At 44.5% G+C, this 22,039-nt stretch overlaps 1 protein-coding gene across 1 annotated transcript in view; it reads right to left on the bottom strand.

Annotated features, from left to right (window-relative positions):
• The window catches only part of CEP85L (centrosomal protein 85L), a gene marked incomplete at its 5' end in the record, with an annotated part of 113,306 nt that extends 104,178 nt beyond the window's left edge, over positions 1-9,128 (bottom strand). The window contains one exon of the mRNA XM_084261974.1: positions 9,080-9,128. Within this exon, the coding sequence (XP_084118100.1) occupies positions 9,080-9,128 (49 nt within the window). The remainder of the gene's footprint in view (positions 1-9,079) is intronic.
• Between the last annotated feature and the right edge of the window lie 12,911 nt (positions 9,129-22,039).

Raw genomic sequence — 22,039 nt, 5'->3', positions numbered from 1 at the left:
ATAAAAATTTAGCTGTATTAAGAAATTTGAGCAGAAGTTTGAAGTAGATTGTCACCAAGCCTCTGGCTTCTTTTGCCTCTGAAATTCCTTAATAAAAGTTAAACCGTTTTCCCCAGCCCCTAGAAGTGGCTAAATGTACAACCTCTAATGACTGATAATTATAACTATAAACCCTTTGTCTTCACTATGAAACAGCATTTCAGTGTGAACTTTCAAAGTTACAATTTTTTTATGACTTTACAAATGTGTACATCCACACAAGATGATCTCTAGTGCAGGGAAGTATAGCATCTAGAACAGACACTAATAATAATAATAATAATATTAATACTTCAATTGAACAGATGAGCTTTAGAGGATTTTGCCATGGCAGAGAGAAGACATCATCGGGTAGCTCACTCTCTATCAACCCCCCCACACCAGAGTCCACAGAAAGAAAGTGCCCAGCTCTGAGTTTCCATCACAGGGTCCAGCTGGCTAGCTGAGGCTGCTGCCTGAAAGGGCTGTGTGACATTAGAGCTGATGGGATCTAGCGGTCAGCTGCCACGCAAAGGCCGGTCACCTTTCCCAGCCCCGTATTCGCTTCTGCTTCCCCAGCACAAGCCCTGCCACTCCAGAGCCCTCAGAAAGCGATTCAGGAACAAACTGTCCCTGCTTACAAAAAAGGTAATCTGCTGATTTGATTTCCTAAGCTGGCTCAGCAAGGGGTCAGACTAGAAGCAGTGCCAGGGAGGGAGTACAGGCGTATTTCTGATGCCTAGCAGCAACTAGCTAGTAACTAGGCTTAGCCCTACTGCCAAATTGCACATTAAGGCATAAATCTCTGCTGGCTTCACTGGGGAGGACAAAATCTGTTCAACTAGCAGAAAGCTGCATTCAACGCAGCATTCTGCTAGCTAAAAAGGTAGCAAAATCCTTAGACTGACACAGCATGTAATAATGGATTCTGCCTCCTGATTTCTATTTTAGAAACTATGTAAAACAAGACCTCAAATTCATAATACACTTTATAATTTTTACACAGGCAGCATTTAGCTGCAGTTATTTAACATCAAGCCAGTGACAGCCACCCTCATCAGGAAAGCAAGAGGTTTCCCTTCATTTCATCACTGACAGGAGCAAGATCAGGAATCAGTCCAGTTGTTGATGGCACTCCTGTGACTCTTCCCATTCAAGATAGAGCATTTGCATAAAAGAGGACTTCAAAATACAAAATGCAGATGTTTCTCATTTCACGTTTGGCACACAGACTACATGTATTACCTCATGCCTGCTATGCTGGCTTGCCTCTTTGTCTTTGGACTCAATGCACTATTCACCCCACAGAAACAGAAAATTATATTCTTCGTTTCCATTCACATATGTGTGGTGACTGCAGAGGAGAAGGCTACCTTTTAAACTTGGGAAGTTTATCACTTACTGTATGAAGAGGGAAGCATCTAGGAAAATAACTGCAGTAAATTAAGCATAAAGTTAACACAAACTTTGTCAGCCAGCCATCAGGACATGTAGTCAGGTCCTGGAGTCCATTAAAAAGCTGTGCACTTGTAGGTGAGCAGCTGAATCCTTCTATCAAAAAAACCCCAAGGTAATGATCACAGATTATAATCCATGTTTCAGCCCCTCCTGCAGTATTCAAAACCAGCACCAGGGTTTTTTCCAAACTGTTTGTCATTCCAACATTTTCCCTACAGAATTACCTTTGTCCTCCCACTTTCTGTTTAAAGAGTTAATCCAATCTGCTGTACGCATGGGGAAAGTGAAGTAATCACAGCTGCTAGAATCAGTCAAAAAATACTAAATGGGGCTAAGTGTGGGAACTGCTTAAAAAAGTAGATCAAATACAGGAGTCTGGCAGTCTTACTTTTCTCAAAAAAAGAGCCTAATTTCTCTGCTTGTAACTAGATATCAGATCTAAAGGTATCCTTGAAACTAAAATAAATGATGAGGGCAGAAACAGCCCCCCAAAAAATAAATAACTGAAACATTTTGCTCAAGTACAACCACGCTAGAATTTTTTTCCATCATTTTTCAAGGAGTTCTAATGTGCATTATACACACAAAAAGATCTACTTGAACGTGGACATCCCAGAGACTGAGCCTTCCGGCTTCGGTTTCAGGGCATGCTAACAGAAGCATGCACATCAATGTAAGGGAGTTGCCATGTTGTTACTTTTGGGTTGAAATGATGAAATTCTGGCTTCACTGAAATAGTTGGGAAGTTTTCCTTACAAACTTCCAATCCTTATGTCATAATGCACAGCTTCTCCCCAAATTCAGCTTCACTCACATCTATTCAATATAAGCAAGGACGAGACTGTGGAATTTTAAAAGAACGAGCAGTAGCAAAGAAAATATCTCTTTTTATATATATTTATATTACACATGTATATATATAAATCTATATCTATATATTTATATATAGTGTGAAGGTCATATATATACAACCTATATATAAACCCTACCTGGGATACAAGTAGTACTGGCTTTGACTGGAAGTATTTCCATCTTCACAACTACAAATGCTTCTGATGTAAAACTTTACAATAATTCTACCACACACAAAACCCCTTGTTCAATCAGTTTGGTATTTCAGATGAAGTGAATGTTAAGGGGTTAGCTTTGTTTTCCATGAAGTCTCTAGTAAGAGCCATAAACTTTTACTTAAAAGGTATTTTCAATACCTTTTAGTACTTCTGGCTGGATTGCTACATTCCCACTTGGTTTTCTAAATACCCAGAGAACCACCAGACCTTTGATCACGCTTAGTCACTGAGCATCTATACAAAACATTAATTCCCAATTATAAGAGTGTCTCCAAAGGTTCAGCATTGCCACAAGGTATAAATAGCTGTAGAGTAGGCATTCAGGAGAAAATATACCACCTTACAGAACTGGAAAAAAAAAGCCTTATTTATTCTGAAACATTTTTAAAAGTTGCATCTTTCCAAACCATCTGGAAAGATGGAAGCTATGCTACAAAAGGAGTAAAGCAGGCATTAAAAACATAAGGATACCTTATAAGGAATCTCAGATCTGACTCCAGGATGATTCAAGAATGTTTCTTGTCTGAATACGACAGCACCGGTCTCTTAACATACTAGGAAGTTGAAAGTTTGGAAAGTATTATTTCCTTTTCTCCTTGCTCAGTCTATTCCAGGTATTTGAATCAATAAAGAGGCAGCATGACCTTTCCTGAACACTACTTGCACTGCCCCTCCTCAGCAAGACTGACATAGTCTCCAGCTACCTCTCTAGTTACCAGCCACTATACTGGACCCACTTCAACCTGTATGCAAGTCCACTAGTTCACAGAAGCTACACTGTCCAGTGGAATTAATGTCACTTTTTTTCTGATCCTCTCCCTTAATCTATCTTGGCCTTCACAGTAAATCTGAGGATTAACTCTGTACTTCCTGATGCTATCAGCAGTAATAAAACAAGACTGTGCTAGCAGATCTTTTCCAGTCCATCAGCTGACTGAAGAGTCAGCCCATGTCACCCCAGGCACTCTGCACCCATCCAACACCAGCCCAGATGTTTCCTGCAGTGATGCCTTACACAGGAGTCAGGCAACTGACAAACCACCCACCCCCACCTTCAGTATTTATCCTGATTCAGCTATCCAAATGAGCTTGTCATAAGGCTACACAAGTGCTAGAGGGGTCACATGGGAATCTACCCACTAGATTATCTTAGCTGTAAAAGGACATCAGGCCCTCCCTGCAATCTACCCACCATATACCCACCCCTCCAGGCAAAAGGAGGGGATTACTTCTCACCTCTTCCCACATCGCAAGGACTATCATACCTCTAAAAAAACCCCTCAACACTTGCCCTTATTTTATTTGCATTAATGTCTCTTTTAAAGAGGGGCCATTAGATGCTCAAAACCCAGCAAAGATCCCTGGGAAATGAGGGCAGAATGATGCAATGTCACTTACAGCATGGCTGGCGGCAGAGAAATAGGTCACTTGAGCGTAGCTGTGGAATCAATAGGATGTTCAAGCCTGGGCAACCAAGCCAGATGCTGCAGAGAGCAGTGCCTGGGGAAAACCAGCATCTTCAGGGGCAATTCCATGGGGCCAGCAGTTTCAGGGCACATGAGGGGTGATGGACAGGTCAGGATTAACGTAAAGCTAAGCACACTTGTGAGCATATATGTACACAAGTCACTCCCTGCTGCACATTCTCCTTGTCTTCTCTAGCCATCAACCTCTGGGCCTCTTTTGCCCATGACAGTGACTGATAAGCAATCTCCCTGTCTTTTTCTCAACACACAAGACTTTCTGTCCTATGTTCTTGCCCATCTTGCTGAGGAAGGGGAGTGAGCAGCTGGGTGGGCATCTAGCAGCCAGACAAGGTTAACCCATCTCAGGAGTCCTTAAGAAAGCATAGCAAATACTTTTAAAACATGGTCATTGTCATTGATAATAAAAGAGTGTCATTCTGGTTGGCACATTTGAACATCTGGGAGACTACTGACAACTACAACCAAACCAGCAACTTTCCAGAAAAAACACAACCCCACACAGGAATTGAGAATTAGTTTAGTCCTCCAACTATTGAACTACAGGCAAGTTTTATGATGAAAACAAGTACTCAAAGAGTAGAAGGCAGAGCAGCTGATACTGAACAAGTGTAGTATTACCCCTTTTCCTTATCTGACCTGTTTACAATAAATATGCTTTGCTTCCAACAATGGCAGATCATCCCCTCTGGCTATAACCTCAAGTCACAAAAGAAGTATTTGATACAGGAGGCTTTCAGCTATTCTTACCACCATGCATTGCTACTGTGCTTGGCAACTTCTCCATATTTTGAAACAAATGGGCTCTTTAAAAAGTATTAGATGCCTGGATAAAAATCTTAGCATAAATAGTTTCAAATTGTAAAGAGGAAATACTTGGTGGACGTAAATCCTAGGTGTTCTTTGGAGAAGCTACTGGTGTTCTTGTAACTAGCACTTCCTTCACCCCATCCCCTAGTGCAGACCTTTGAATATCATCAAGTCCAACCATTCCCATCCTATGCTAAACCATATCCCTACGTACCTCATCTACCCTTTTTTTGAACACATCCAGGGAAGGTGACTCAACCCCCTCCCTGGGCAGCCTGTTCCTGGCCCTGACAACTCTGCATTAAATTTTTTTTCTAATATCCAATCTGTCCCTGCCCTGGCACAGCTTCATGCCATTTCCCCTTGTCCCATCTCCTGTCACCTGGCTGAAGAGACCATCGCCCACCTCTCTATAACCTCCCTTCAGGTAGTTGTAGGTGGTGATAAGGTCTCCCCTCAGCCTCCTCTTCTCCAAGCTAAACAGCCCCAGCTCTCTCAGCCATTCCTCATAGGATTTGCCCTCCAGCCCCTTCCCCAGCCTGGTTTCCCTTCTCTGCACTCGCTCGAGGACCTCAATGTCCTTCTTATGGTGGGGAGCCCAGAACTGGACACAGCACTCGAGCTGTGGCCTCACCAATGCCGAGTACAGGGGCACAATCACCTCCCTAGACCTACTGGTTTGAAGTCCACCCTCAGCAACATTAACTCGCCCTTGTCTTGCCTAGGCCCTAAAGATAAACCTGCCTCCCCAAGATGTCCCAAGAGCTGTCAAATCCCCAGGTACCCATGAAACTTAATACCAAAACAAATCCATTGGACTTCACACACACACACCCCCACCTGAAAAGATGAGGAAACGTGTTGCTGGCCCTGTCCTCCCCAGCCTGGCTTTGTTGTGAAGCCTCCTGTGCACTCCACGGGTACCCCAAGGAGGCAGCACCCCACAGGCCTTACAGTGCGTCGTGTCCTTACAGCTGCTGACATCACATAACGTTTGTGCCTTCACCAAACAATCCTTCAGACCCACAAGTGTGGCGCTTGCTGCCAGCCAAGGTGAAGTACAGGAACGCAGGCGCCTCCGGGGATTTGCCTGGCCAGCAAAGCACATTGCCAGGCCTCTGGGAGCAGAGGGGTGCAGGACGCTATTTTTAGGGAATGTCAATCACATCCTTCTGAGTTTTCACCACTTCTTGCTTTTTTTTACCTGAACAGCTATTACCAGCCAAATTTCAGTAGCAGTCAACTGCTGGTAACACTGACCAGTGGAAGGAAGCTTGCCTAGAGGTGGCAGGGCTCACTGCAAGAGACAAATGCTTGGTAATTCATCACAAAGTCTGTTTGTTTCACTTCCCACCCCTGCCTGTTGGACACACATAGCCTGAATGGCCACATGCATGCCCCAGAGGAACAGCACGTCTAGAGGAAGGCTTTCACAGTCTTCAGAGAGTTATTAACCAACCGTGCATTTCAAAGGATGGTCCAAATGAATAAGCAAAGTACTTGAAACGCTGTATGCCCTTCACTGCAGTTATTTAAATTCCTGCAGCATAGTGGGTAACTGCTGCCTTTAGAGAGGTACAAACTATGCTGCAAGGCTTTCATAAGATACGTACAAGAACACTAAGTCAATCATAAAGGTTCCAGAAAAAACAATTTAATTTTTCAGGACAGGTACTGAGACAGTGAAAAGCTGAATTTATTTTGCATGGGCAGCAAACTTTGTCATTAAATCCACTGGTTAAACAAGAAGCACGTATCCAAAATAAAACAAGTGTCCTTGCCTGGTACACTTTAAACTAATTCAGAATTACTTTGCATATATTACTGAAAATCTGATCATTCCCCTGTGTAAATAATTACAGAGTTCTTCAGTAGGCACCTAGCCTTGTCAGGCAACTCTAAGATTTTTCAAACAAAATAGAACTTCTAAGTACCCATATCCATAGATAACTCAAATACCACTAGCAAAATACAATGCTTTTCAGTAGCAAAGCCAGCTTAACAACAATACACAGTCAAAAACTGTTACGCTCCCACACTAACATTTAAAAGACAGTCAGAATCCATAGCAAGTAGTTGCCACTAAAGATTTTAAAATATTTTGGGACCGATTCCTTCAGCTTAAAATACAAATGCTTAAACTTCCATTTCCTAGTAAGATGCCACTGTTCTGCAACAGTAAAAAAAGGGGAAAAAAAAGTTTTCCTGTGGTCAGCTTCCTTCTGGAAAAGGAACAAACAAGAAAAAAGAAGAAAATAAAAAAACAAACACACACACACACCACCCCCCCCCTAAAACACAACCTCAAAAATCTAACCTGGCAATAATATAATAGCACAGGATCTTAGTAACCATCATCCCCTCGTTAAAATGCCTGCACGGAGCTAATTAACTTCCTCTGCTTCAGAGGGATTACAAATCCCACTAAACAGTTTCTCGACTCTTTCAGTGTAAGACTGATGAAGGAAGGAACCACTGTGTTCGAAATTACAATGCAGAGATCAGATCTCAAGGTTAAACTGGTATCTACTTGCTTTCTAATTAATCCACCACCTTCTGTTAGTCAGTCGTGTCCCAAGTTAGATTTTTCTACTAGTTTTGCTCCCCTTATGCTGCTTACAGATAAACATACATTTTGAACTTCACATTGACCCCAAGAGAAAAAGGGGGATGGGGGAGGAAAGAGATTCAGTACACAACATTGTCAGAGTTGTATTTAAGATCTGAGAACTAATCAAGTGAATCCAATAATTGATCAGAACACACGCTTGTGAGAAAACCTTCTTATATTCCTGCCCCAAACACAAATAATCAAAAACTGAAACACCCTAAATTCCTGCAGTTTCCATCACATGGACTGAAATCTCTGCAGTTAGTGTTCAGAATACCCAGTATCTCGGCAAGCTGCAGCACAAAGATAATGTAACTGTTCTTCTGCGGGAAGCCTTAAAAACAAATAAACAAGAAAATCCACCTCACGACACTTCAAGAAAGCAAACATCTTATGCACAGAAATTCACAACAATAGCACAGAAAAAAAGAACAATATATTCTTTCACATTATAGGGCCTGAACATTGGACTGCTTGTAAAGATTCAGGCAGCTGCTAAGAATGTCTTAGCAACTCTTGTGTCTTGCAAGAAAAACCCTGTCAGTAGAAAGCAAAACAATCCTGCCATTTAAAGGTGTCAGCTAGCTGTGGTACACATTACACTGCCCTATTTTAAAATCCCCCAAACTACTACATGAATCCACATTTCTTAAGGAAATTGTAACATTCCAACAGTTGTATCAGGAGAGCCAAGCCACAGACTTTCACAGTGATCGATTACTTCAATGAATCAAAATACCACCAAATATTTGCAGGATCTCTGCCAGCATAAGGCAGGTGATACAGCTGGTAACGTTTTCAGATCCAAAAGGGCATCCAAAAGGAGCAGGTCCCTGGTCTTACCTGCCTAAAAAGAATGCTCTCACATGGCTCTGCAAGTAATTCAGCTATTTCCTCTTGACAGTCTTGACAGCCCTTCCTCGGGGCTGAAAGTTAGCCCATGGCTCGCAGACAGGATGCCTCCCCAGCAACAGCCTAACTCCCCAGCATGACATTTCAATGCCTCCCTAACAACCCGCAAGGACTCGGCTCTGATTAATCCAGAAGCTGGGGGGGGGGGGGGGGGGGGAAAGGAGGAGGCTTGGGGGAAGATGAAATGAGTAAAAAAACCCCAAAGCGACCCCTCAACCAATTCGCTACAGTCTAAATTTAAAAGGAAAAGGGAAGCTCTGGCTGCCAGCCCTCTGCCCGAGAGGTACGCTAACAAAACGCCGGGGGAAGCCCAAAGCAAGGCAGAGGGATTGCGGAGGTTAAGCTCAGCTTTCATCATCCGCCGCAAGGTCCAGCTAAGCAAACACCGAGCCACCACCCCCCTCCCCACCCCGCAGGGCGGACGGCCCGGGGCCGAGGCGGCAGCGGCGGAGCGGCCCCCGCGCCCTCGCCGGGAGGCCCCGCCGCCACGTCCCCCTCACGGAGCCGGGGCTTGGTAACGCTTCCCGCTCGCGGCGGGGAGGAAGCTGCCTCCTCAGGCGTTTCTGCGGGGGCCCGGGCGCGAATCGGGCAAGGGGAAGAGCGAGAGGAAGAGGCCCGTTCGGCCCGCCCCACCACAGCTGCCCCGCGGCAGCGGGGCCCTTGTGCCTCCCCAAACGCCATCCCTTCCCGCCCCGCCGGGTCGCGGAGCTCCTTACCCGCCTTGTAGCCGCGCAAGCCGAGCTGGGGGTGCAGCCCGCCCCACATGGTGCCGCGCCGGGCCGGGCTGGGGGGGCCGCCGCTCCCCGGCGGCAGCGGTGCGGAGCTGCGCGCTCTCCGGCGGGCGGCCGCGGCCCGGACGAGGCAGCAGCTGCCGGGGGAGGTTAGCGGGGGGCTGCCGCCGCGGCAGGGGCTGCTGCCTGCCCCAGGGACACCGCAGCCATGGTGCCAGGCCGCGACTAGGGAGGGCGGCGAGATCTAACCGCCCCCTGAGCGGAGACAAAACTTGCTTTATTGCGCTGCTGCCGCCGCCTGCCTCTCCGGCGCTGGGATCAGGGCGGAGACAGGGGCGGGAACCCCGCAGATGCTGCCGCTGCTCGGGGACGAGCCGCTTACATAACCCGGCCCACGGGGAGGGGGCGCGGGGCTGGCGGCTGTTGGGGGCCGGACTGGATGGGGCTGTGGGGCGAGTGCACCCGGCCCGGCGCCTGTAGCCGTTCAGCCTGCGCTGCGCAGCCATCCCTCCCGGCCCCGTTCAGGCCCCGTCGGGGCCGCAGAGATGGTTCGGGCTCTCCCGTTGGCCCCAGGTTTATTAACCAACTCGCCCGCCTGCCCCGAGGCTGCCTGGCGGGGAGTGAGCCCTCGGCGGGCCCCGCGGTTCCTGCCGGCCGCACCTGGGGTTCAAAGGAGGGCCCGGGGAGCAGCAGCGTGTGGCTGTCGCCAGGGAGAACACCTCGCCGACACGCTTGGTTTGGTATGAAGATAACTGGTTGAAGAAAACAAAACGCTTTGCCTCAGAATTACGGCGTTTAAAATATCTGGGGCCAGTATCTGAGGAGTCTATAACGTCACAATTTTCCCGTACTTTTTAGTTCTAGCAAGAAAATGAAGCGGAAAGAATGGAGAACACTTATGCTCGTTTGGATGATTGGTTCCACCAGAAGATCCTTAGTATCATCATAAAGTTTAAGCCACAGGGCTGGAAGCAAAACGCCCCTGTCAGCAAGAATTCAAACCCAGTCAGAGGCTCTCCCCCTGCCTTCCCCAAGCTGCTCTGAGCCTGCTCCAAGTACTTCAAGAGAGAATTCTGCAATCGTAGCAGCCAGCCTTCACATTACCAGTTTGCAACTGCAGCCCAGTGGTCCCAGTTGTAAACTACCTCCAGAACAAGTGTGTGTCCCCTGACTCAATCAGCATTGTCAGACAAAAACCAGAAAAAGGAGGAGAAAGTATTTCAACAGCTTCTAAGTTCAGTGTAACCATCCCAAAGTTACAAAACCCACCACCACCAAGATAAGCAAAGCAATGCTTTAGACAGCATTGCAGAGTATGATGGATGTGACAGCTTAGGGAGGTGAGGTGAAAGAGGAACTGTTCTGTGTTCATGTGGAAACACTCACAATCAATAAATAAAGTCTGTGTTCAAACACCTCCCGCTGACCTGATGCATTTTTAATTAGTAGCCGGTGATCACAGAAGAGCTTTTTATCTCTTTGGAAAGTTATATGTTAGATTTCAGCACGAGTCATATTTTATTTATGCCTAGCTAGATATTCACAATGTACTCAGTAAAACAGAGGCCTCAGAAGGGCTGGAACAGGCATGTAGAAATGCTGCACATTGTTATTTTGTTCTCGTTAGTACCCACATGAAGTCCTAATACACTCATTGAAAACCTGACACGACGTGCATCCCTCACCAGCTTGCTTTTACTGTGGAGCATAACTGTTGCTAGGTTTTTTGTAGGTAGAGTTGTAGAAACACAGGCTTCAAAATGTTATCAAATGATGAATAAAAGCCCCAAAAATACTAAAACTCCATGAGATCCTGTCAAAACCTTTGGACTGTTGCTAGCAGTCCTCTGAACAGCACAAGGTTGGAGGCATTTCCAACCACAAATACAGGCTGAGAGTACAAGACCAATGGGGGAAAATAAATTGTTGTTAATAACACCTTAGTGAAAATGTTCAGCCTTTCAACCCTGAAACTGACTTCAACATCAAAGAATGTTATGAGAGCGCAGTAGGTAAACATGAATAGAAGAAAGAAGAAAAGCCAAACTATCTTGCAAACCACTCAAGACCAAGAAACATGTAAACATCCTAGTTCAAGACCTCTTTAAAGGACTTGTCTGCATGTAGCATCTGTTGCATGCTATTTTGTTGGATAAGGCTCTGTACTTAGCCTATACACAGGAGGACACAGTAAGCTGTGAGGAAGCTGAATATCAAGGAGGAGAAGGCATCCACAAGCAAGCGAGGAGAAAAATTACCTCATCACTGCTGAGCTCTGGAGTTTGTGATGCTGTCCTGTAATGCAGCTACAGGAATCCAGAGGCATATCACAAGCCCAGAAAGCTGCACGTCTGGAAAAGGTGTGATAACAATTCTTACACCTCCTAATAAATGCCACTGCCATGTTTCTATGTGCCTTGGTATTGCCATTCCTGGTTCCTGGAAGCTTGAAAGTTTCCTATGTATCTCCTGGCTACCTGGGAACAACACCACAGAGGAAAAAAAGCAGATAGAAAGGCCAGGATGAGGGTGGCAGAACTGAATCACCTCCAACAGCACCCCCAAGCCTTCCAAGATATCCCCACTGGGGCATCTGTGCTTTGACAGAGCTACTGCTCAGAGCAGAAAGAGAAAAGGACACGCTTAAATTTAAGCAGCCAGATAACAGAACCTGAGACACTTTCATCCTTTCAGTTGGACTTTTAAGTTATTTCTATAGAAACTGAATGCAATCACTAAGGCTTTTTTTGCTACAAATAACCTGGGTGTATCTGTCTGCAAATGGGGCCAGCCCGAAGCCAGACATCCAGCTTGTCAGTGCTTCGTGCACTCTGGGGCAATGCTTCAGGCCTGCAGGCTGCTCACGCACACAGTCCCAGGCCGTGAGCCCTGTTTGGTTTAGATTTTCAAGAACCTCTTGAAGAAGTGTGTGCTAACTGGCTTCGACCTCCTGCAGAGGCAGGGTTGTGCTACTTCATGCAGCTGAAGCAAGCCCCTGCTTTCATGGGGATGGCAACTTGGCGATGCAGTGGGCCTTGAGCACATCCCAAGCCCCCTTCTTAACCCGTGTCTGTTGTCCCACCTCCGAGGCCCAACCGTGCAGAGCTCCAGTCCACTCTACCTGCATTTGTCCACCTGCACATAACAAAACCTACCTACACTTAGATGACCTGCATTAGTTTCTCACTTCTTCCCTCTCTTGGGTTGGTAAGAATTAGGAGCGAGGCAATCTGTGTTCCAGTGCCACTGGACGGGGGGATCAAGGTCTCCATGCTCATAGGAAACAGCAGCATTCTGAGGGGAAGCCCAGGTAACCTCACACATGATTCAGCATGAAGTGGAAGCAGCCTGCATCTCCAGATAGTTATTGTGAAATGCCATGCTCCAGACAATGAGTGCACTCAGGTTTATTGTCTGGCAAGCCTTCTCCCTGCCTCTTTCTGCATCATCTTCTGACACAGACTCTACCCTCTTGATGGAATCAACAAAGAAAATTACCAATAGAAAGTAACAGCTGAAGCACTGGCACTAGGCAGATGCTGTCTCATTAATGGCAGTTGCAGCACATCTTACCCAAGGGTTTGTGATCGATTTCCAGGTTGAGAAATCACATCTTGGGTGTTTTTTTTTCCCTGAGTAAACACATAATGCTCTAAATGGAATTAAGCTGAAGCATAACCTCTGAAAGCAGCATTTATTATTTTTTTTAAACCCAGAAATGCATTCAATTTTTATTCTATACACTTGCTTTCACATTTAATATAATTAAAAGCTTATTTAAAAATTCCAATGCCAAATAGCTGAACATTGTTCTAAGAGAACACAGACTAATTTCCTCTATCTAATTAAGACACCAAATATGTGTGCATTCTATCAGCAAGCAGCAGTGGCATTTCTGCAAGCACATCTATATTGTAAATGACTTAGAAATTAAAATCACAAATTTTCAGATACTGAATTGCTTCACTGAGTACAGAAATCCTTTTCCCCCACCCACAACTTTTTCCATCAAACACTGTGTCCTACCAAAAGCTTAAGCAGCCTTTAAGAGGCCTTAGAGCAACTCCTCCTGCTTTGCAAAAAATAACCCTGGATGTTACAAAGCAAGATGCTGAACTCTATTGGGTGGCACTATAATTAAGGACAGATTAGCTTGCCTAATAAACTGCACCCCTGCTGGTAGGGGCAGGGCAGCCTACAAAAGACTGAAAGGTTCCACTAGAAGTACATTGTCCCCAGTGCAGAGCGTTAACAGTAAACTCTGCCACCTCATATCTGCAGAGCAAGCACCATGAAATAACCTGCTGCATGCAATGGTTCTACTTTTGCCTTTTCTACAAGCAAACCAGCGTGCACATCGTTCACACAGGGACACAGATTGGTACCTGCACTTTCAGTAACTGCTTATACCACGAGGGAGAACAAACCCAAGGAGCTTGTTAGCACTGTAGCTCTGGTTTGTTACCAGCCTCGTGAACCTTCAGATTCTTCTTAATGTTCCAGGTTTCAGAATCAGATTTTCACCTGTGAATCTCAGCCTGGAAATGTTTTCATTTACATCCCTTGGGAATCAGGAATTTTATGTGGTTCATCACTGGTGAATGAGACAAACACTTATTTTTTTTTTGTCACATGATTTTAAAATAAGTCAAAGAGGCTTAAATCAACTCTGTGTCATCATCTCTGGTACCACAGGAAGAACAACATGTGGAGAGAGTGGGATCCAGTGTCATCTAACTGGTACCTTGTACAGATAATCAGGAATTTCCCAGGTGTGGAGTTTTTTTAAAGGAAAAATTTTGAGTTCTGCTATTTTACCTTCCTTTTTCTCCATCCTCTTCTCACCCAAATGCAGTGGGAAAGAAGGGGAAATACAAATTACTTGGGTGAGGACAGAGAGTCTATGTAAAACCCTACAGGCTGCAGCCAGGCTGCCTTCTGCCAGCCTTTCAGGGTGGACTCCTAACACATTTAAGAGCCAGGCTGCCTGCATCAGAGCAGAGAGCCCCTGCCCCTAGCCCCCGTGGGACTCACTAACATGTCCAGCATCCTTTTGGGAAGTAACATTTCAACAAAATATGTTTAAACATTGTTTCTCCAACTCACATTGCATGGCTTGCATACAACTGCTCCAGTTCTTTTGCTCTTGAGCCCACTGCAATCACCTTCACTTTCTATGACAGCACTACCTGATTTTAGGAGCACACATCCTTTTCTTTTTACTTGTAGGTCTAAGCCAAGAGGAGATAGGAAGTTATAAATCCTCTTGAGAGAGAGGACTGAGACCTCTTGGTGTTATTCTACATCTATTGTGAAGCTGAAACATCTTCTGAAGGCCACATTTGAGACCTGTTGGATAAAGCATCTCATGATGCTGCTATGCAGTAGTTTGCAGATTTTTTTTAAGCTGCTTTATGTATGTGGAACTCCACCTCAGCTGTGAAGTAACTGCCATATATTAGAAGCACAAAACAGCTCTTACCCTGATCTGTTTAAAAGCTACTTGCTTTGAACTTCAATGAAGAAGCATCCATCGTGCATGCTGTCATTGAAACAAAGGACCAGACTGTAGGGTGAGGTTCCCTTCTCCTTCTCCAGCTCAGCACAGAAAGGAATAAATCCCATTTTCCTTTTGCAACAAGCATGCCCACTGAATCACATAACTTTTGAGAAAAACAGAGTTTCAAATTGCCAGGGGTTGTATGCAGGAAGGCCAAATACACTGCAGCACAAGCAGCTAGCGATGCAACACTGTATGAATACTTAGAAATGGAAATTTCTTCCAAGTGGCCATCATTATCTGCTTATAGCCTGAAATATGTAGTTTGTTTACTCCAAGTCCAAAATACAACCTATGAACATCATCAGTCAGAAAATTATCTGGTCACTTGTGTTTGAGCCAAACCCAGTATTGCTGCAAAGGGATGAAATTTCAGTAAAGTCCATGGAATTATGCCAGTGCTCAGTTTAGTCAGCTTAGTGCTGTCATATGCCCGTACGTAAAAGTCGGATGGAAAAATTTATTTCATGCTTTAACTATAAATACAATTAACTTCAGGAAGCTCCCTGCCCCATTTTTTTTCCTCCATTGACTTTCATTCTACGAAAATCACTGCTATTGATTCTACATCATTCACTACTATACACTGCAATAATGTATCAGTACTGTACTGCTTTGTTTTCTCTCATCAGTGAGCGGTCTATGCCTCAGCTGATGGGGTATTCTATGCTGGTAAGATAAAATCCAGTTTATAAGGACACTTTTAGACCCCTCCCCAGCACACCCCCTGCAGATGCCTCAGAACCAGCCTGTCCCCACACAAGGCAGGAGGGCCAGCAGCCATGGGACTCCCCGCTGCGCAGGATCCGCAGCCCTGGCAAACACCCCGGTTCTGTTCTGCCTGAGACTGCAAAGCACAATTTGCTCAGATCTTGTGCTTCATCTCCTTCAGCCTTCCTAACAGCAGTCTTACATTAAACCAATAAACATATATATATTGGCAAACACTTTTTTTAGACAAACCCACTTCCCCTGAGAAGGTAGAAAATAACTGGGATGCAGAAAGAGGTCTGTACTGGTTTGTGCTGGGCGCAGTGCCATTCAGATATGTTAGTATATGACATACATATGAATCCCCCACAGTATCCTTAGCCTGTTTTGCTTTTGATTTAAAATTAACACAGACAAGAGTGTTTATTAAAAGTAACTCTGTGCCTCTGGCTTGGCTGTAAGATCATTCCCTGGTATTCTACTTTTAACCCATTGCTCAAGTGACCAAACTGATCGGGGAGGTGTTGTAGTAAACATGCAACCTGAGCTGTGGTCACAAAGAAAACAAGAAATTGAGCTTCCAAGTAGGCATGTAACTTTAAATACACATAAATAAAAGAAGTATAAAAATTTAAGTATTGCTGCTTAAATTGTCAGGGACTGTCCTGCTAATTTAGGAATCCCATGGTTTAAGAATTGTACATCTTGCAGCGCACCAGTGACCATTCTAATACCTCAAATAAGAACACCTGGTTAAATCAATTAAAATTAATTGAAGAATCATAAGAATCTGATTAATGTAGGACAGTGTGGCACACATAAGCTCTATCCTTTGACTATTTAGTTCCCAGCATCAAGTTACTTCCCTTAACGATGAACACAGGAAAAGCAAAGGCTACCTTCTGAGCCAAGCATCAGGAGGTCAATCCAGAACAAGGGAAGATCCCCTTGGCTTCTGAAGGAAGGCTGCTTGTCTTCTATCCACAGGGTAAAGCAGCCTGAGCCACCCAAATGAAATGCATTCATGGGAAGAATTAAAAAGCTCACCTAAAAGCTCAGAACTGGCTGCATCCTTACAAAAGCAATGTTACATAGATGCTCCCAGTGTGAAAATTAAAAAGAACACAAAATATACTGAAACAGGACATGACAATCAGTGCAGGGAGCTAGAATGGGTAACAACAAATAGGCATCAGGAAAGTGCAAGGCTCTCATCTGCAAACTACTCTGGTGAATGCTCTGTGAAGTCAGTTCATTCATGGAAGTCCTTGCTTGAAAACGCCACTGAGCTTACACTACGTGAGCCTTTCACGACATCGGCCCTGCTGGAACACATCCCCAGCTGTCACCATGACGAGGTCTTAATTTAGCACAACATCATGGTTAAGAGAGAAAACAGAAAAATGAGGGAGAAATGAAAAGGAAGCAGACAACTGTAATAAAATGTCTTTAAATACGGGCAAATATAAATTGTCTTTTGCTGCTATGTTTAAAGATAATTGCTGCCAGGACAAGTTTGTGAGATTTGGGTTAAAAACACAAGAAAACCACATATTTTTTATTGTATTAAGGGTAGAGCTCAAGAACTAATTTCCAAAAACACGTTTTCTGCGTTTCTGTGATACTGCTGTCAGATGTTACTGATGTGGAAGAGCACATAAGTTTAAAGCATAAAAATGTGACCTCTGTAAGCTGACTCTAATAGACCTTGAAAGGAGTCTGAAAGAGCTAAAACTCTACAAGTACGTAATAAACTCTAAAAGCAGAACATAATCAAACAATAGTATCTACTCAGTGCTATATATCCTGGAGCTTACATATTTCAATTTAACTAAGCCAGTCTGCCTTGCATGGAGATAAGAAAACTGAGCCATGTAAAGCAAAAACTATCAACCATTTTACTTGAGTCTGTATTTAGCATTTGCTGCATCGTGCTTTGATCACTGAAACTGCCTCTACAGAAGCATTAGAGTCACTAGAAAAAATGGGGGAGGGAATTTCATCATCATTATGGGGTACGTTGAATGTTCAGACCAAACCTTCACCTTGCAAGGTTTCCACATCAGCTCTGAAGCACAAAATGTTCTCAAATTTGGGCGATTTATGAATATTTTGTTTCCCTCAGCTAACCCTCCTGAAGCTCCCCTTCAAAACCTATTGCAAATTCAAATTTGGATGAACATAGATGGAAAGAAAACGTTGGCCATTTAGTTCCTTCTATGAAAAAAGCAGGTAGGTTAGTAAATACAGTAAATTCTCTTGGAATGGAATTTTGTCAATTTGTGAGCCAAGTTTGATGAAACAGATCCAACTGTCTAGTTTTAGAGGCTGTGAATGGCTTTTCCTTTTCTAATAAAGTCCCTAATTTTCCCTCACTGGGTTTTTAGCATAATATTTCATATGATTTTCAAATGTAAATTTACATAAAGTATATATAGATACTCAGACTAGACCATATGGTAAAAGACTAATTTGCTAAAGACTCATTCATTTAAAATACAAGCAAGCAGTTACTGAAATGGACTTTCTTTGCAGAGTCCTGATCAACCATACCTACAGTTTCAAGGATTTCCCCCAGAAATCCTTTTGCTCTCCCAAGCAGTGACTGCAATATAGGGTTTTACTGCCTCTGCACCTCAACCACTCCAAACATTTCCACAGCACATAGTGTGGGGTGCATACACCAGGTCCTCCCTGCCTGGTGGTGTTTCCATCTAAGAAGAGCATATGGATATATGCTGGATATAGGCTGGAGAGCTGGGCTGGGAGAAACCAGATGAGGTTCAACAAGAGCAAGTGTAAAGTCTTGCACCTGGGGAGGAATAACCGACTGTATCAGTACAGGCTGGGGGATGACCTGCTGGAAAGGAGCTCTGTGGAGAAGGACCTGGGGGTCCTGGTTGATGACAGGTTGGCTATGAGCCAGCAGTGCGCACTGGTGGCGAAGAGAGCCAATGGGATCCTGGGGTGCATCAGGAGGAGTGTGGCCAGCAGGTCGAAGGAAGTGATCCTCCCCCTCTACTCTGCGTTGGTCAGGCCCCACCTGGAGTATTGTGTCCAGTTCTGGGCTCCCTGGTATAAAAAAGACAGGGATCTCCTGGAGAGAGTCCAGAGAAGGGCCACAAAGATGATTAAGGGCCTGGAACATCTCCCATATGAGGAAAGGCTGAGTAAGCTGGGTCTGTTCAGCCTGGAGAAAAGAAGGCTTAGGGGAGACCTAATTAGTGTTTATAAATATCTTAGACTTGGGATGCAGGGGGATTTGGCCAGCCCCTTTTCAGTGGTCTGTGGGGACAGGACTAGGGGCAATGGCTGTAAGCTGGAGCATAGGAAGTTCCGCACCAACATGCGGAAGAACTTTTTCACAGTGAGGGTGACGGAGCAGTGGAATAGGCTGCCCAGGGAGGTGGTTGAGTCTCCTTCTCTGGAGATATTCAAGTCTCGTCTGGATGCCTATCTGTGTAATATGAGATAGCGAGCCTGCTTTGGCAGGGGGGTTGGACCCGATGATCTCTTGAGGTCCCTTCCAACCCCTAAGATTCTGTGATTCTGTGATTCTGTGATATATAAGTTCCATGATGCTCTGTAGTTGGATTTACCAAAAAAAAAAAAGGGCAGATACAAGACTTATTTGTTTGGTGCAGAAGAGGGCATGGGCTGGAGGTCCCTGTGGCTCTGGTCTGCAGGGAAGTGCTGCTTGAGACACCCCACTGTTTCCAAAGAACTTGGGGTCAGGTTTTCCCAAGGCCTCCTCCTCCCATATGGGGAGCTCTTTGCAAAATCTGCCTGAAAGGGAGTGGGACTGTTTGGCAGTGAACAAGAAGCCAGATTTCTGAATGTGCTCTTCCCCAACCCACCTTCACCAGCTCTATTTTTAAGTACCAAACTGGCTCCATATAGTTTCCTGAGATTTGACAGTCAGTTGCACTGTTATGCTTTAACAGAAGAGTGACAGACTGGGCTGGGCTTCTTTCTCTGTGCAGAAAAGAGAGAGAGACCTGCTGCTGTAAACATGTCCCAGTGTCAAGGAGTACCATTTGCTGGAGGAGAAATGAGCACGATGCAGATCAGCCCCTGTTCAGTCCACAAAACCTTCCATCCTGTTTCAGCTCTGATGCAGGCACTGCCAGCCCCTTCAGTCCTGTTAACTGCTGCAGATGTGTAGGTGGCTCTTCCAGAGAGATGCTCGTATCTGCAGCAGCAACTGGCAGATGCACCATACAGGTTATGGGTGATAATGTGCCTGTGTGTGTATATGTGCACACGTTGAAGCTTTCAAAGCCTTGTATCTGTGTAAAATACCTGTCCCCTCATGGTATATAGCCCCTCCTCAAAAATCTCACTCTTATTCTGCCTTGCACCTTCAGACATCACTTCCAAACTGGTGGGACTGGGTACCGTTGTGGCCATTCCAAAGATAATGCAGACTGGGCACACAATAACCCACCACGGGGTTGGGAAGGGAGTTCAGGGATCTCCTTTTTTAAGGTTTCCCTTTTGGTCTATGCTAAATGCACTCACTACCTGTAGAATTCTTTATTCATAGTAAAATAAGCTAAGGGGGGTTTTAGCAATTGGTTTTGTTGTAACAGTGATGTCATTATTAACAACCAGTTTCAAGTCATTTACATGAAATACCTTTAAAATATACAGGGAGAATCCAAGCAGTCCAATTACTTCTATGCTGTGCTTAGCTATTAGGAAAAGTGACAAAGAATGGGTAAAATTTGAAATGAATGCACTTTTTAGAAAATCACTGTTTTCATAATACTTTTAAATACTATTTTCTGAACACTTTACTACTACATAGCTGGCTAATAGAGCAAGAACAGTTGTACTAGAAAAGAAGTTTTTAATAAAGACAGCTTTAATTTTTCAAGCAACACGGGGTTTTCTGGCAGGCAGGGTATCAGCTTGCCTGGTGAAAACTCTTTTCCCTTGCAAAGAAGACGGGTACAGGATGTCTCCAAGAAAAGACAATTCCTCTTGGCTGACCTAAGCAGAAGTATTGACTTCTATCTCTGAAAGGGGTTCTTTATTACAGCAGGGGAAGTTGTTCAGTAGATACACAGATGGGTTGTTTTCTGCTGTGGATTGTTTTGGTTTGTTTTGGGGTCCTTCCCTCCCCAACCCCAAAGGAAAAAGAAAATGGAGAGGAAGTTGAAATTAGCAGGGAGCTCCTAACAGAATTTGGCCCCTTAGCAGATGGTAGTGAAGAGAGTCATGGGCACTACAGTAAAGAGGGTGATTTTCCACATCTGCAGATGGGAATTAAAAAGACAATTCTGAAACAAGATTAACTTCCAGACCACAATTAAAGCTTTTCAGAAATAAGAAACAGGCTCCTGGTAGGATGCCCTGAATTTTCATTTGCCTCTTGAACAGCATGAAGTGCACTGCTAGTTCTCACTACATAAGAGGAGTCAGATATCATTTTTGGATGCTACAAAGAAACATGTTTCTGTACTATGAAGTAATGCCTTTTCAGAAATGTGTCATATCAGCTTCTGGAGTTTTCATGTTCTGAAAAACTCTGCAGTTCACAAACTGCTCCAGCTTTCTTTGATGTAAAAGTTTCAGGCAGACAAATAAGTAGATTGATGAGCCTCTCTTTCCCTGCCTGCTTGCATGCACTGGGGGCAGTCAGTGCTGAAATCCATCTTGGGGGCCCAATCCTGTTCCAAATTAAGCTGATGAGTGATTCACTAAATTCACACGAGGTCAGTAAGATAGGCATTTAGATCGTGAGCTCTTTTCATGCAGAGTGCTTCAGAAAGCAGTAAACAGAACATAGGGGCTATTTGTCCCCTCCATTAGACTGCAGTGAGTTAAAAGAGAGTTAAAAACAGAACAAGGGAAAGAATGAGAAAGACAGAATGACACAGAACAAGAGAAGGGGGAGAAAACAAGAAATGAGGGAAAAAATCAGACAGAGAGACTTAGGAGACAGAAAATGAAAGAAAAAAGGAAGAGAAGGAAAGAAAGAAGGAACACAGAAAAGAAAGACAAAGCAAGAAAGAAGAGGAAAGAAAGAAAAAAGAAGCCAAAAAAGAAGCCAAGGAGGAAGGCAAGGGAGGTGGAAAGCAGGCAGGCAGGCAGGAAGGAAAAGAAAGAAGAGAGAATTTCTTCACCTTGTAGAGGAAGTTTGTAGAGCAGCATTATACTGATTCTTCCTTGGAATAATTTACAACACTGGATAGGCAGATAAATCACATACATATCCCCGTCAGCAGCGCCGGCCTGGAGCCCACACTGATCAGTGAGCTGTAGAGCCTCAGGAAAGCTCAGCTGCTCCTGTCCTTCAAGCCACCTCCTCACCCAGTGCTTTCCAGTTTGCTTACTGGCCGAGGTCTCCCTCCCTGCTCACCAGCTATACACAGGGGTATCTAAGAGGGCAGGAAAACCATCCCAGTTAGTCTGAAAGCAAATGCATGTTCCTTAAACACAATTATTTCCCTCCTCCAGTTTGCATTTTCTTTACCCTTCCTCCCAATAGATCATGGTTAAATGAGAGAAAGATACAATAGAAATAGAATAGAAAGATATGGGGGGAAAAACAGCCATATTCCCTTCTGGGCACTAATATAACCAACCAAGCAGCTACTTTGATTCATGGTCTGTCCTTGTGTCCATTAGGAAGCCACTTCCAGAGGTTTGTTGTTCTACTTACAGAG

The sequence above is a fragment of the Gallinula chloropus genome (genome assembly GCF_964237585.1).
Source record: "Gallinula chloropus genome assembly, chromosome: 3".
Lineage (NCBI taxonomy): Eukaryota > Metazoa > Chordata > Aves > Gruiformes > Rallidae > Gallinula > Gallinula chloropus.
This window is presented reverse-complemented; position numbering and strand designations above follow the sequence as displayed.